The 14,895-nt window shown below is 44.5% G+C and overlaps 2 protein-coding genes across 2 annotated transcripts in view; one reads left to right on the forward strand and one right to left on the reverse strand.

The window, feature by feature from the left end:
- The window catches only part of ddx59 (DEAD (Asp-Glu-Ala-Asp) box polypeptide 59), a 30,684-nt gene extending 23,626 nt beyond the window's left edge, over positions 1-7,058 (reverse strand). The window contains exon 1 of the mRNA XM_043680002.2: positions 6,832-7,058. The gene's annotated coding sequence lies outside the window, so the exon portion shown is untranslated. The remainder of the gene's footprint in view (positions 1-6,831) is intronic.
- A 70-nt stretch (positions 7,059-7,128) lies between these two features.
- The window catches only part of fam234b (family with sequence similarity 234 member B), a 59,126-nt gene continuing 51,359 nt past the window's right edge, over positions 7,129-14,895 (forward strand). Inside the window, exons 1-2 of the mRNA XM_043680000.2 lie at positions 7,129-7,283; positions 13,064-13,474. Coding sequence (XP_043535935.2) covers positions 7,247-7,283; positions 13,064-13,474 — 448 coding nt within the window. The 5' untranslated portion in view covers positions 7,129-7,246. The remainder of the gene's footprint in view (positions 7,284-13,063; positions 13,475-14,895) is intronic.

Genomic DNA, 14,895 nt, shown 5'->3' on the forward strand with positions numbered 1-14,895 from the left:
ATCCTGCACTTTGGAAGGAAGTATCAAAAGGCACGCTATTATTTACGTGGGAAGAGACTCTAAAACCGTAGCACCGAGTAATCTGGGTGTTCTTGTTGATGAAGTACAAAAGGTTTGCATACAGATGTATCAAGTAGTTAAGGAGGTAAATAGAATTTTGATCTTTATTACTCGGGGCTGGAATTTAAAAAACAGAAGTCTTGTTACAACTGTACATCTACATTCACTCAGTGAAAGCCTCTTCATAAGCCCCATAACAAACCTTTAATACAGTCATAGAGAGTAATTAATCTAGTCCCATTTGCCAGCACTTGGCCCATATCCCTCTAAACCCTTGCTAGTCATGTACGCATCCAGATGCCTTTTAAATGTTGCAATCGTACCAGCCTCCACCACTTCCTCTGACAGTTCATTCCATTCACGCACCACCCTCTGCATGAAAAGGTTGCCCCTCCGGTCCCTTTTAAATCTTTCCCCTCTCACCCTAAACTTATGCTCTCTCATTCTGGGTTGCCCCAACCCAGGGAAAATACCTTGTCTATTTATCCTATCCATACTCTTCATATAAACCTCTATAAGCCTGTGACACTTCAGGAAAAACAGCCCCAGCCTATCCTTATAGCTCAAATCCTTCAACCATGGCAACATCCTTGTAAATCTTTTCTGAACCCTTTCAAGTTTTACAACATCCTTCCAAAAGGAAAGAGACTAGAATTGCATGCAATATTCATCTGCCGTATGACATCCCAACTCCTATACTCAATGCTCTGACCAGTAAAGGAAAGCATACCAAATGCCTTATTCACTATCCTATCTAGCTGAGACTTTACTTTCAAGGAACTAAGAATCTGCACTCCAAGCTCTCTTCTCAACAAAACCGCCCAGGACCTTAATGTTAAGTGTATAAATCCTGCCCAGATTTGCCTTTCCAAAATGCAGCACCTCACATTTATCTAAATTAAACTCCATCTGCCACTCCTTGGCCCATCTGATCAAGATCATGTTGTACTCAGGTAACGTTCTTCACTGTCCACTGCACCTCCAATTTTGGTGTCATCTGTAAACTTTCTAACTAACATCCTATGTTCACATCCAAATCATCTACATAAATGATGAATAGCAGTGGGCCCTGCACCGATCCTTGTGGCACTCCACTGGTCACTGGCCTCCAGTTTGAAAAGCAAGTCTCCACCACCACCCTCTGTCTTCTACCTTTAAGCCAGTTCTGTCTCCAAATGGCTAGTTCTCCCAATAGTCCACGTGATCCAACCTTGCTAATCAGTCTCCCATGGGGAACCTTGTTGAACGCCTTGCTGAAGTCCACATACATCACATCCACTGCTCTGCCCTCATCAATTCTCTTTGTGACTTCTTCAAAAAAACTCAATCAAGTTAGTGAGACAGGATTTCCCATGCACAAAGCCAGTCCTTGCCTTTCCAAATACACGTAAATTCTGTTTCTCAGGAATTCCCTCCAACGTGCCCACCACCGATGTCAGGCTCACCAGTCTATAGTTCCCTGGCTTTTCGTTACCATCTTTTGTAACTAGCACAACCACGTTAGCCAACCTCCAGTCTTCCAGCACCTCAACTGTAACTTTTGATGATACAAATATCTCAGCAAGGCGCCCAGCAATCACTTCCCTAGCTTCACACAGAGTTCTAGGGTACACCTGATCAGGTCTGGGGGATTTATCCACCTTTATGCATTCCAAGACATCCAGCACCTTCGCTATAATATGGATATTTTTTAAGATGTCACCATCTATTTCCCCACATTTTATATCTTCCATGTCCTTCTTCACAGTAAACGTTGATACAAAATACTCATGTAGTATCTCCCGCGGTTCTACACATAGGCTGCCTTGTTGATCTTTGAGGGGTCCTATTCTGTTCCTTTCATTATTTATTAATGTGGATTCCTAAATACCTCTTCTTCAACAGTTCTGGAATTTTCTCTTCCTGTTATTAAACCAACTATTTTCTAAATCTGAAGTGCAAATGGCTTTGGGAGTCCCAGTGTAGTTGGCTATTAGGAAGGCAAATGCAACATTACATTCATTTCAAGAGGGCTAGAATACTAAATGCACTGCTGAAATTGTACAAGACTCTGGACAGACCACATTTGGAATACTGAGAACAGTTTTGGGACTCATATCTAAGGAAGAATGTGTTGGCATTGGAGGGTGTCCAGAGGAGGTCTACAAGAATGACCGCAGGGATGATGGGCTTGTCATATGAGGAGCAGTTGCAGACTCTGGATCTGTACTCAAGGAGTTTAGAAGAATAAAGAGGAGCTCATTGTAACTTACTGAATACTGAGAGACCTGGATAAAGTAGATGTGAAGATGATACTTCCAAGAGTAGAACAGACGAGGATACAAGGGCACAGTCTCAGAATGAAGGGACAACCATTTAGAATGGAGATGAGGAATTTATTTAGCTAGAGGGTGGTGAATCTGCAGAACTCATTGCTACAGAAAGATGTAGATGCCAAGTCATTGAGCATATTTAAGACAGAGGGGGGATCAAAGGTTATGGGAAGAAAGCCACACACACATACCAAGTCCTGAACTACGAAAGCAACCACCCCAATACACACAAAAGAAGTTGCATCAAGACACTGTTCAAAAGGGCCACAACACACTGCAGTACACCAGAACTGCAAAAAGAGGAAGAAGAACACCTATACAATGTATTCGCCAAAAACGGATACCCGCGCAATTTCATCAACAGATGCCTCAGGGAAAGACAATGGAATGAGGACATGCCACAACCCAAAGGACTAGCCACACTACCATACATCAACATTTCTGAACTGACAGCCAGACTACTGCGACCACGAGGAGAAAGTGAGGACTGCAGATGCTGGAGTACCAGAGTTGAAAAATGTGGTGCTGGAAAAACACAGCAGGCCAGGCAGCATCCGAGGAGCAGATTCTCCTGGTCCTCGGATGCTGCCTGGACTGCTGTGTTTTTCCAGCACCATATTTTTCAACTCTACTACGACCACTGGGACTCATAACAGCACACAAACCAACAGCCACTCTCAGACAACAACTCACCAGGACAAAGGACCCGATACCCAGCATGAGCAAAACCAACGTAGTGTACAAAATCCCATGCAAGGACTGCACAAAACACTACAAAGGACAAACAGGAAGACAGCTAATGATCCGCATCCATGAACACCAACTAGCCACGAAACGACACGACCAGCTATCCCTAGGAGCCACACACGCAGATGACAAGCAATATGAGTTCGACTGGGACAACACTACTATTGTAGGACAAGCCAAACAGAGAACAGCCAGGGAATTCCTAGGAGGCATGGCACTCATACACAGATTCTATCAACAAACACATCGACCTGTGAAACAAACAAATATACCGGCCACTGCAACGGACAGCTGGAACTGACAACCGGAAGCGGCAGAGACAAACCACTATAAATGCCGGAGGAAACATCACAGAAGCGCTTCACAGGAGGCTCCCAAGCACTGAGGATGTCACCTTGACAGGAGACGAAACGTCTGCAACACAAATTCCCAGCTCGGCGAACAGAACGACAACAATTATGGGAAGAAGGCAGGAGAATTGATTTGAGAAATGTATTAGCCATGATTGAGTGGTGGAGCAGACTCAATGGGCCAAATGGCTGAATTCTTCTCCTAAATATTATGGTCTGATTAGAATTCAACTTTCCCAATACTAATAATACACCACAAACCTTCATAATTCAGGTTGACTGTTCAAGTACGAACCAGGCCACATGTTGAAACATTTAGAGGAGAAGTGGAAATTACTGAAGGCAAAGAGAGATTATGAGAAGAGACTGGCAGTGAGCATAAAAAGGAATCAAAGTATTTTGTTGCCCTATAGATGCAAGAAATGTACAAAAAGGATGGGAAACAGAAGAAGGATCAAAAGGCATCTCTGCGTGGGGCATGGCTGAAGTAACAAATCTATATTTTGTATTTGTTTTTACCAAAGAAAAAATATATTGTAAGAGGAGGAGATTGTGACTCTGGAAGGGAGGTATTTAGAAAAATTAGTTGTACACAAGGTTGATAAATCACCAGGACTGGACATAATGGATCAAAGAACTGAGAGAAGCAAGGGAAAAAAATTGCATGTGCACTTGGTCTTAACTCTCCTAAAGTGGTACCCAAACCGGAGGGATTAACAAATATTACCTCTTTTTTGAACAAGGATGTAATGATAGGTCCAGTGACTATAGCTGAAATGTGTTGCTGGAAAAGCGCAGCAGGTCAGGCAGCATCCAAGGAACAGGAGATTCCTGAAGAAGGGCTTGTGCCCGAAACATCGATTCTCCTGTTCCTTGGATACTGCCTGACCTGCTGCGCTTTTCCAGCAACACATTTTCAGCTCTGATCTCCGAGCATCTGCAGCCCTCACTTTCTCCAGTAACTACAGCCACAGTTTAATCTCTGTGGTGGGAAAACTTTTGAAAGGATAACCATGGACAAAATTAAGTCACTTAGACAAGTTGGATTAATTAATGAAAGCCAACACAGATTTATTATTAGCAAATTGTGTTTGATTAACTTCATTATTTTGATGAGTTAACAGAGAGGGATGACAAAGAAAACATTATCAAAACTCCTTTTGGAATTCAATGTGTCAGCAAAGTACAAAAGGTTCAGTGCCAGCATGGATTCAAAGTTGGTTAAGTGACAGGGAAGACTTTTCAGATTTGAAGATATACAGGAGGTTTCCCAGAGATCAGTATAAGAATCACTGGTTTTCTTGATATATTTTAAATTACCTAAACATGGCTGAAAAGATCACAACTTCAAGATATTCAGATAAAACAAAACCTGGAAGTACTATTACATTTGAGAAAAATAGTGACAAATTGCAAATGGCTATAGGCTTGTTGAATGGCCAAACACAACAACCCCACAGAAAACGAACAGGAAATGACATCACCACAAACCCCAGGAACCCCATCCAGGGCAAACATATAAATAGAAAGCAGGAGACAACAGCTTCGCTTCACTTGGAGGTCGCCACTGATGATGTTACCTAACCAGGTAATGAAATGTCTGGATATCAAACCTACAGCTCAGCAAGCAAACCTACACCCTAAACCACAAACCTTGCAAAAACATAACAACACATTTAAAGCGGAAAACTGAAAGGTTACATTTTGGTAGGAAGAACAGTGCATAGAAAGCTGAGATGGGTCCTGATTGAGGTACACAAAATTATGAGGGGCACAGAGAAGGTAGATAGGAAGAAACTTTTTCCCTTGGTAGAGGGATCAAATACCAGGAAGCATAGATTTATGAATAAAGGGCAGGAGATTCAGAGGGGATTTCAGGAAGATTTTTTCACCCAGAGCATGGTGGTTATCTGGAACCTGCTGCCTGAATAGGTGATAGAGGTAGGAACCATCACAACATTTAAGAAGCGATTAGATGAGCACTTGAAGTGCCACAGCAAACAAGGCTATTGGCCAAATGCTGAAAAATGGGACTAGAGAGAAAGGTGCTTGAAAGTCGTGGTGGACATGATGGGCCAAAAGACCCCTTTCAATTCTATAAAACTCTATTAGAGTTAAATGAATGTTAAAAAATGTGTAATTCTAAAGAGGCAACAAGAAACCTGGAAGTATATATAGAAAAATAATTGAAGGGCGGAACAGAGCAAGTTGAGAAAATGGGTCAAAAGGCATAAGGGATCCTGGCCTTTATATGAGAGCATTGAGTACAAAAAAATGAAAATTACACTAAACCTTTATGTACACTGGTTTGGATTTACTGGAGTAGTGTGAAAAAACTGGGACACAACACGGTAAGAAGGCTGTCAAGAAAGACCTTGACAAAGAGATCTGGGGATGAGAAATTTCTGTTTCATGAATAAAATGGTGAAGCTGGAATTGTTGTCCTCAGAGAAAAGGAGGCGGTGAGGAAATATTTAAAATCAAAAAGGGCCTCAGCAAAGTACATGGAGAGTGACCCATACCCGTTCATCACATGGCTAAAGCAGCAATGGTGACTTCAAGGAAACACTATCTAAATATTGTGTGGTTAGGATCTGTAAAATTTCACTGGAAAGTGTGATGAAAGAAAATTCAATAATGATTTTCAAAGAGAATTGGATAGTTGTCTGAAGGTGTTAAATATAGTGCTTAGGACTCAAGGGATCAAATGCTGCAAGGAGAAAGGTTACTGAATTGGATGATCAGTCATGATCATATTGTATGGCGAAGAGGCTCAAGGGACATGGCCTACTCCTTTTTTGCTATGTTTCTAGATCAAATACATACAGCACCGAGATAGGCCATTTTGCCCATCTTGTCTATGCTGGTGTTTGTATTACACAGGAGTCTCCTTTTGTTTCAGTAAAACAAGGGGAGTGGAACTAGCCAAGTAGTTCTTATCAGTTTCTGAGGAAGGGTCTCTGCAGCAGAAACGTTAACTCTGATTTCTCTCAACAGATACTGGCAGATCTGCTGAGTTTTTCCAAAACAAAACCTGGGGGGGGGGGGGGGGGGGCATTTCTAAACTTTTTAAATCAACCTGTTGGGACATACCTCCGTGTTGGGTGGGACTCGAAGCTAGGCTTTGGTTCGGGACACTTCCAGTTCACCACCACCCTCCCCACCATCACCACCCCCCCCTTCCACCCCCACCCTCCCCACCATCACCACCCACCCCACCTTAGGCCAAAGGAGACACAGAGTGAGAATCAAAATCCCCCAGACTGACAGACCGGGCGGCAAGCCCCGTCATCCCGGCCTGTGGGCTGGCAGCCACCTCCACCCCGCGGTCCTAGGCCTCACTTTCGCACAGAGACACTCACTCGTTTGCCACCGGCTTGCCCTCCACAACTTCGGAAAGCCGCGCTCCAAGTGGGGTGTGGGGTGCGGGGTGCGGGGTTGGGGGCGGGGGGGGGGACCGTTCGTCGCCTCGACACGTTTCGCTCGTCCCGCGGTGACTGTGACTCTCCGGCAAGCCACTGGGTGCAAACAGGAAACCGGTCCGGACTGACCGACCGACCGCTCCAGTGGAGAGCGGAAGGGGTAATCCCATGAGGCCTGGAAGACACGTAAAGCGTGCGGTCAGATATATTGATCCGGGCGGGAATTCCAATCGCTTTTGTGCGAGCAAAGGCCGTGGCTCGGTTTGTTTTCAAATCTGTTTGACCGCAGAGCCCGGACTACAACTCCCAAGAGGCTTTGCGGGGCTCCACGCATGCGCGGCGACGGCGTGCCAAGATGGCGGCGGCTCTGTCCCGGGCGCTGAAGCTTCCAGGTGAGCGCAGCTCCAATTATAATGTCATGGTCAGGAGAGGTTACATCTGTTTATCTGAACCCATACACCGCATCCATCTCGACTCAGACGGAGAGATTTATTTTTGCAGTCTATTTTATGTTATACTTTTTAAAAAAAAAATTCATTCACGGAATGGCCAGATCAGTATTTATTAGCCGCCTTTTACTGCTCAGACCTCACTATGGGTCTGGAGTCAGCTAAGGATGGCAGCTTCCGCCCCTAAAGGACAATGTTGAACCAAATGTCCCCCACCCTCCAGTCAACAAGGGTTTTGTAATCACCGTGAGACTCCTATTTCCAGATGTTTACCAGAATATTACCAAGGTCTCTAGATTAACAGTTTTTGCGATAGTACTACTGCTGTGTAATTCTGCAGTGAGAACAGAAGCTATGTAAACGTGTCACACTTTTAATGATATTCCAGTCTCTTCTGAAGGTCACTTGCTCCCCGCAACATCCTTAATAGCAACATTATAGCTCGCCACATAGAGCAGAGGAAGGAGTGATCCTGAGCCTTGGGTTAGTCACCAAATCCCACATTTTAATTCAATTAATGAAATTTTGAATTGAATGCTAGTTTCAGTGATGGTGGTGGTATATAAGCTCGATATCCTCTACCATTTCCACCACCTACAAACAAACCCCACCACTAGGGATATATTTCCCTTCCCACTTTGACTGGGACAACACATCCATCCTAGGACAGGCGAAACAGGGACCTGAGATTCTGGATTAGAGTGGTGCCGGAAAAGCACAGTAGTTGAGGCAGCATCCATGGAGCAGGAAAATTGACATTTCGGGCAAAAGCCCTTCATCAGGAATCCAACATCTGCAGTCATTGTTTTTACCTAAACAGAGACACGCCTGGGAATTCCTGGAAAACCGAAACTCCATCAATAAACGCACCAATTTGGACCCCATTTACCAACTCCTGAGAAAAAGAACAGGAAATCACCCAGCCTTAAGAGACCAAGACACCCAAATTGAAAGTGGGCATACCACCAGCGCTTCACGGAGGCTCACTGATGATATTTTCGAGGAGAAAGTGAGGTCTGCAGATGCTGGAGATCAAAGTTGAAACTTTATTGCTGGAACAGCACAGCAGGTCAGGCAGCATCCAGGAAACAGGAGATTCGATGTTTCGGGCACAGGCCCTTCTTCTCCTGAAGAAGGGCCTGTGCCCGAAACGTCGAATCTCCTGTTCCCTGGATGCTGCCTGACCTGCTGTGCTGTTCCAGCAATAAAGTTTCATCACTGATGATATTGCCTAGCATGGTGATAAAATATCTGAAAACAAACCTTCCAGCTCAGCGAGCAAACTTATAACCTGAACCTCAACCTGAGCTACAAATCTTCTCAGAAATTGCAGAGAGTTGGGAGCTAATATTCTGGCAGAGGCAGTGGGAGGCAATTGCCTATTGGTATTATTGCTGGACTGTTAATCCAGAGATCCAGGTAATGTTCAGGGGACCCGCCATGGTAGATGGTGTAATTTGAAATCAGTAAAATTTGGAAGTAAGAATTGGAAAACCCCATCTGGTTCATTCATGTTCTTTAGGGAAGGAAACTGCCATCCTTACCTGGTCTGGCCTACATGTGACTCCAGACCCACAGCATTATGGTTAACTCTTACTTATACTCTGGGCAATTAAGGATGCGCAATAAATGCTGGCCTGGCCACTGACGCCTCATCGTGGGAATGAATTTTTAAAAAGGCAGGCAACTTTATTTAGGAAGTATTTGGATGTAGGAGACAGCAAGGGGATGAAGTGGATACAGAAAGGCCACAAGGGAGCTGGGGGTGCAGCACAGAGGTCAAAAAGGTGCTGGAGGGAGGGCAGCAGAAAGTCAGTGAGGGAGCTATAGTGGGGTGTGCGGCATTAGGAGACCTATAAAGGAGCTCCCAGAAGTGGGAGGGAGATAGTGTGTTCACAAGGGAGCTAGGTGTATGACAGGGAGTCTGTAAGAGAGCTTAATGTTGCATATGTTCAGTACTGAACACTGGATGTTGTTGAAATGAATTCTGTGCTCGTTGTTAAATTCAAATCCAAGATGACTTAAAAAGAGTCCTAAATGCCTGGCTAAAGTATTCCATTTTTGTGACTATGCAAGCTGTACATCTCTATGACTCTGACTCTAGAAACACACCAACTATGAACTCACCAATCTGAAAGGTGTCTTTAGGGTTATGGCTTTTTGTGCACAAAAGTATGACATTTTATTTTGGGGAAAAAAATTGTTACCATTTGCCAACTTAAATACTGTGATGTCTCAAAAATTAGTGCTTTACTTCTGTGTTGTGGTTTTAATTTTAATTGAGTTTTGATAATTATTGAAGACATTGACGTTTTCTTCAAATTCTGTTTCTGTGCAGTCTGAATGCCCTTGATGTTAACACAAACACGCTAGGTAATGTTATTAAGTGACTGTATCATCTTTTTTAAAAAAAGGAATCAAAATGAAAGGTAGCCCAATGAAAATTACAAATTAGCCCTCAAAAATAAAAGTTTTATACCCTCTTGATGGAGGGTTTATGAGGACTTGTGATGTCTTCTATACAGCCCATAAGAGACAGCAGCAGAAATGAGCCATTCAGCCCATAGGGTCTTCACCATTCAATGAGATTTTGGCTGATCTGATAATCTGCAACACCACTTTCCTGTCTTTTCCCCATAATGCTTGATTCCCTTAATGATTAAAAAACCTGCCAATCTCAGCCTCGAGTATCCTTATTCATCATCAACTCTCTGCTCTAAAGAATTCCACAGATACACTAACCCCCCTGAGAGAGGAAATTCCTCCTCCTCTTTGTTCTAAATGTGTGACCCTCTTGTTCTGAGTTGATTCCCACCGGTACTGCAGTCTTCCGAAAGGGAAAACAACCTTTCTGCAGCTACCCTGTCAAGTCCCCAAAGAATGTTCTATATTTCTTTAAGGTCACATCTCATTCTTCTAAACTTCAACAAGAACCAGCCCAGTCTATTCAATATCTCTTCATAAGGCAGTCCCTCCGAACCTCAGCCCAGCAAACCTGCTGTGGACTGCCTCTAATATCAATATATCTTTCCTTAGATAAGTGCACCAAAACTGTTTGCAGTTTACCAACTAATTATTGGTTGCACAGTTTCAGCAAAACCTTCCTACTTTTATACTCCATTCCCTTTGAAATAAAGACCAACATTCTATTTGTCTCCCCCATTACTGTGGACTTGGATGCCACCTTTTTGTGGGCATCACTGGCTGGTCCACTCTTTATTGCTCTAATTGCCCAGAGGGCAGTTTGGAGTTAACCACAATGCTGTGTGTCTGGAGTCACATATAGGCCAGGCCAGGCGAGAATGGCAGGTTTCCTTTCCTGAAGGACATTAGTGAGCCAGATGTTTTTTCCAACAATTGACAATATTACGGAGAATCGCTGTCTCTCTTGCGCTTTCTTTATTTCTTTTCTTCTTTCTCTCTCTCTCTCTCTCTCTCCCCCCCCCATTCTTTCTTTATCTCTCTCTCTTTCTTCTCTCTCTTCTTTTCTCTCTCTCTTTCTCTCTCTCTCTCTTTTTCTCTCTCTCTCTCTTTCTCTCGATAGATTCGGGATCAGTTCCTGCGGATTGGAGGGTGGCTAATGTTGTACTACCTTTTAAGAAAGGTGGGAGAGAGAAAACAGGAAATTATAGACTAGTTAGTCTGACCTCGGTGGTGGGAAAGATGCTGGAGTCTATTATAAAGGATGAAATTATGACACATCTGGATAGTAGTAACAGGATAGGACAGAAGCAGCATGGATTTATGAAGGGGAAATCATTCTTGACTAATCTTCTGGAATTTTTTGAGGATGTAACTCTGAAGATGGACGAGGGAGATCCAGTAGATGTGGTGTACCTGGACTTTCAAAAAGCTTTTGATAAAGTCCCACATAGGAGGTTAGTGAGCAAAATTAGGGCGCATGGTATTGGGGGCAAAGTACTAACTTGGATTGAAAGAGTAGTGATAAACGGTTCCATTTCAGAATGGCAGGCAGTGACCAGTGGGGTACCACAGGGATCAGTACTGGGACCGCAGCTTGTTTCAATATATGTTAGTGATATAGAAGATGGTATTAGCAATAACATTAGCAAATTTGCTGATGATACTAAGCTGGGTGGCAGGGTGAAATGTGATGAGGATATTAGGAGATTACAGGGTGACCTGGACAAGTTAGATGAGTGGTCAGATGCATGGCAGATGCAGTTTAATGTGGATAAATGTATGGTTATCCACTTTGGTCGCAAGAACAGGAAGGCAGATTACTACCTAAATGGAATCAATTTAGGTAAAGGGGCAGTACAGAGAGATCTGGGTGTTCTTGTACACCAGTCAATGAAGGTAAGCATGCAAGTACAGCAGGTAGTGAAGAAGGCTAATAGCATGCTGCCCTTCATAACAGGAGGGATTGAGTATAGAAGGAAAGAGGTTCTTCTGCAGCTGTACAGGCCCTGGTGAGACCACACCTGGAGTACTGTGTGCAATTCTGATCTCCAAATTTGAGGAAAGACATTCTGCCTATTGAGGGAGTGCAGCGTAGGTTCACGAGGTCAATTCCTGGAATGGCGGGATTACCTTACACTGAAAGACTGGAGCGACTGGGCTTGTATACCCTTGAGTTTGGAAGACTGAGAGGGGATCTGATTGAGACATATAAGATTATTAAAGGATTGGACACTCTGGAGGCAGGAAACATGTTTCCGCTGATGGGTGAGTGCCAAACCAGAGGACACAGCTTAAAAATACAGGGTAGACCATTTAGGACAGAGATGAGGAGAAACTTCTTCACCCAGAGAGTGGTGGCTGTGTGGAATGCTCTGCCCCAGAGGGCAGTGGAGGCCCAGTCTCTGGATTAATTTAAGAAAGAGTTGGATAGAGCTCTCACGGGTGATGGAGATAAGGCAGGAACAGGATACTGATTAAGGATGATCAGCCATGGTCATACTGAATGGTGGTGTAGGCTCGAAGGGCAGAATGGCCTACTCCTGCACCTATTATCTATTGTCTATTCTCTCTCTCTCTCTCTCTCTCTCTCTTTATCATGTTACAGAGAATAATAGTCCCTCTGTATGCTATAGAGAATCAAAATTCCTGTGAATTATAGAGAAAAGCAGTTTCTCTATGTATTGGAGAGAATAGCAGTCTGTGTGTATATCATGGCAAGCAGCAGTCCTTGTGTATGTTATAGAGACTAGGAGTCCTTGTGTACATTATGGAAAATATGATTCAAGAATAAAGCCCCTCCCTTTTAAGTCAGGGATTAGATTTTCCTTTCTCTCAATCATCTATGTGTGGAATTCTTATCTCCAAACAGTAATGGAGGCTGGATCTTTCAACTTCATTTAAGGGTGAGTTAAACAGCTTTTTGATAGCTAATGGAGTTGAGGACAGTTGGCATGCAGGGAAGTGAGGTTGAGACCACAACCTCGTCAGCCATGGTCTTGTTGAATGGTGGAGCGGATTCCAAGGGCTGAATGGCCTACTCCCACTCCAAAGTCCCATGTAACTGGATTGGGAGGGACTGATGCAGAGTTGAGTACTCTACAGAGCTTTTCTTGCCACATCCAATAGGGTTTGGGAGATGCCTGGATGGAAATCCACTAGCTCAATGTGAGTAGGGAATGATGTTTGCAGGGCTGGGTGACTAAAAGAAGAACACAGGATCCTGTTGGCGTAGAGTTAGAGTAGTGACAAGTGAGGGCAACATTGGTGAACATTATTTTCAACAACTCTTTACTTTCCAGGGAAAAAGATTCACGATTTGGGGGAATACGATCCACTCCGGCAAGCTGACAGTGATGACAGCGAGGACGATAGCGATCTCAGCTACCAGAAAAATGGCACCGTCCAGACTGAGGGCAGCGTCGAGGCTGCGTGTGATGGAGATACTGATGCCGCAGTTGAAATGCACACGTTGAAAATGAAACAACGGCGACTGGACGAACCTAGCTCCACGGAGGTCCATGCAACTGAGGTCTCCGACGAGTTTACCGTTAAAGCCAGAACCTCACTCGTCCCTTGCCTGCGGACAGCTGCCTTCCTGCTCACTCTCGCTTTCGCCATGGTCCTTGTTCTGGCCTGCGCTTTCTTCATCCCGTGTCCGAGGAGCCAGCCGCTGATGACCTCGTGGAACCGAAGCCTCGGCCAAGCAGCCAGTGAGCAGAGCTCAGATAGTGGAAATGCAATGGCAGCCATGCCTCATGTCATAGAGTATTGGGAAGGGAGGACCAGTACAACACCTAGTGATTCAGCCAGGGAGAATTGCTGACCTTTGCCCAGTCATATTTAGGAGATGCTGAGTGAAGTTCAGGCGTAGGGGAGCCCTAATATTTCTCATTACCCTTCACCATTCTGCGGTGGAGACTACACTGGCTGACATCAGACTGCAGCTGTTCCTGTACAGTCAGGCTGAGTACAACCGAAAAAGCCTCACTCAAAGGCAAGGAAGTTGCTCTGAATGAAGGACAATTTGCCTTTGCAGTTTTCCTAAGATTTAACAGAACCGATAAGGTGCAAAAGGAGGCCATTCAGCCCATTGAGTCTGTACCGGTTCCTAAAACAACCATTACCTGGTGTCAATATCTTGCTTTCTCCCCATACCCTTGCACACTATTGCTATGTGATTGTCGGCGGCATGGTGGCACAGTGGTTAGCACTGCTGCCTCACAGCGCCAGAGACCCGGGTTCAATTCCCGCCTCAGGCAACTGACTCTGTGGAGTTTGCACATTCTCCTGTGTCTGCGTGGGTTTCCTCTGGGTGCTCCGGTTTCCTCCCACAGTCCAAAAAATGTGCAGGTCAGGTGAATTGGCCATGCTAAATTGCCCGTAGTGTTAGGTGCAGGATAAATGTAGGTGAATGGGTCCGGGTGGGTTGCGCTTCGGAGGGTCGGTGTGGACTTGTTGGGCCGAAGGGCCTGTTTCCACACTGTAACTAACCTAATGTAATCTAATTGTCAATTGCCCTCTTGAATGCTTCTTCCGGTTGTCACAGAGCCAGTGTTTTGAGTGAACAGACACCTCCCCCACTCACATCGAATCATACAGCACGGAAACAGACCCTTTGGTCCAACCAGTCCAAGACAACCAAAATCCAAAACTAAACTATTCCCACCCTGGCCCACATCCACCACACCCCCCGCCAACCCCCACCCAAACCTTTCCAATTCATTTACTTATCTAAATGTCTTTAAACGTTGTAACTGTACCTGCATCCATCAATTCCTCTGGATGTTTATTCCGCACACAAACTGTGTGTTTTTAAAAAAATTACCTCATGTCTTTTTAAAATCTTTCTCCTCTCATCTTAAAAATCATTGAATCACTGAATCGCTACAGTGTGGAAACAGGCCATTCCACCCAACAAGTCCACACTGACTCTCAGAACAGCATCACACCCAGGCACACCCCTGTACTCTATCCCTGCAACTCTGCATTTCCTATGGCTAATCCACCTAACCTACACACCCCTGATCACTATGGGTAATTAAGCACGGCCAATCCATCTCACCTGCACGTTTCCGGATTGTGGGAGGAAACTGGAGCAACCCCACGCAGACACTGGGAGAATGTGCAAACT

This window comes from Chiloscyllium plagiosum, unplaced genomic scaffold, assembly GCF_037043375.1.
Source record: "Chiloscyllium plagiosum isolate Xiang-an unplaced genomic scaffold, Cpla_swu_hap1 HiC_scaffold_33, whole genome shotgun sequence".
Taxonomy (NCBI): domain Eukaryota; kingdom Metazoa; phylum Chordata; class Chondrichthyes; order Orectolobiformes; family Hemiscylliidae; genus Chiloscyllium; species Chiloscyllium plagiosum.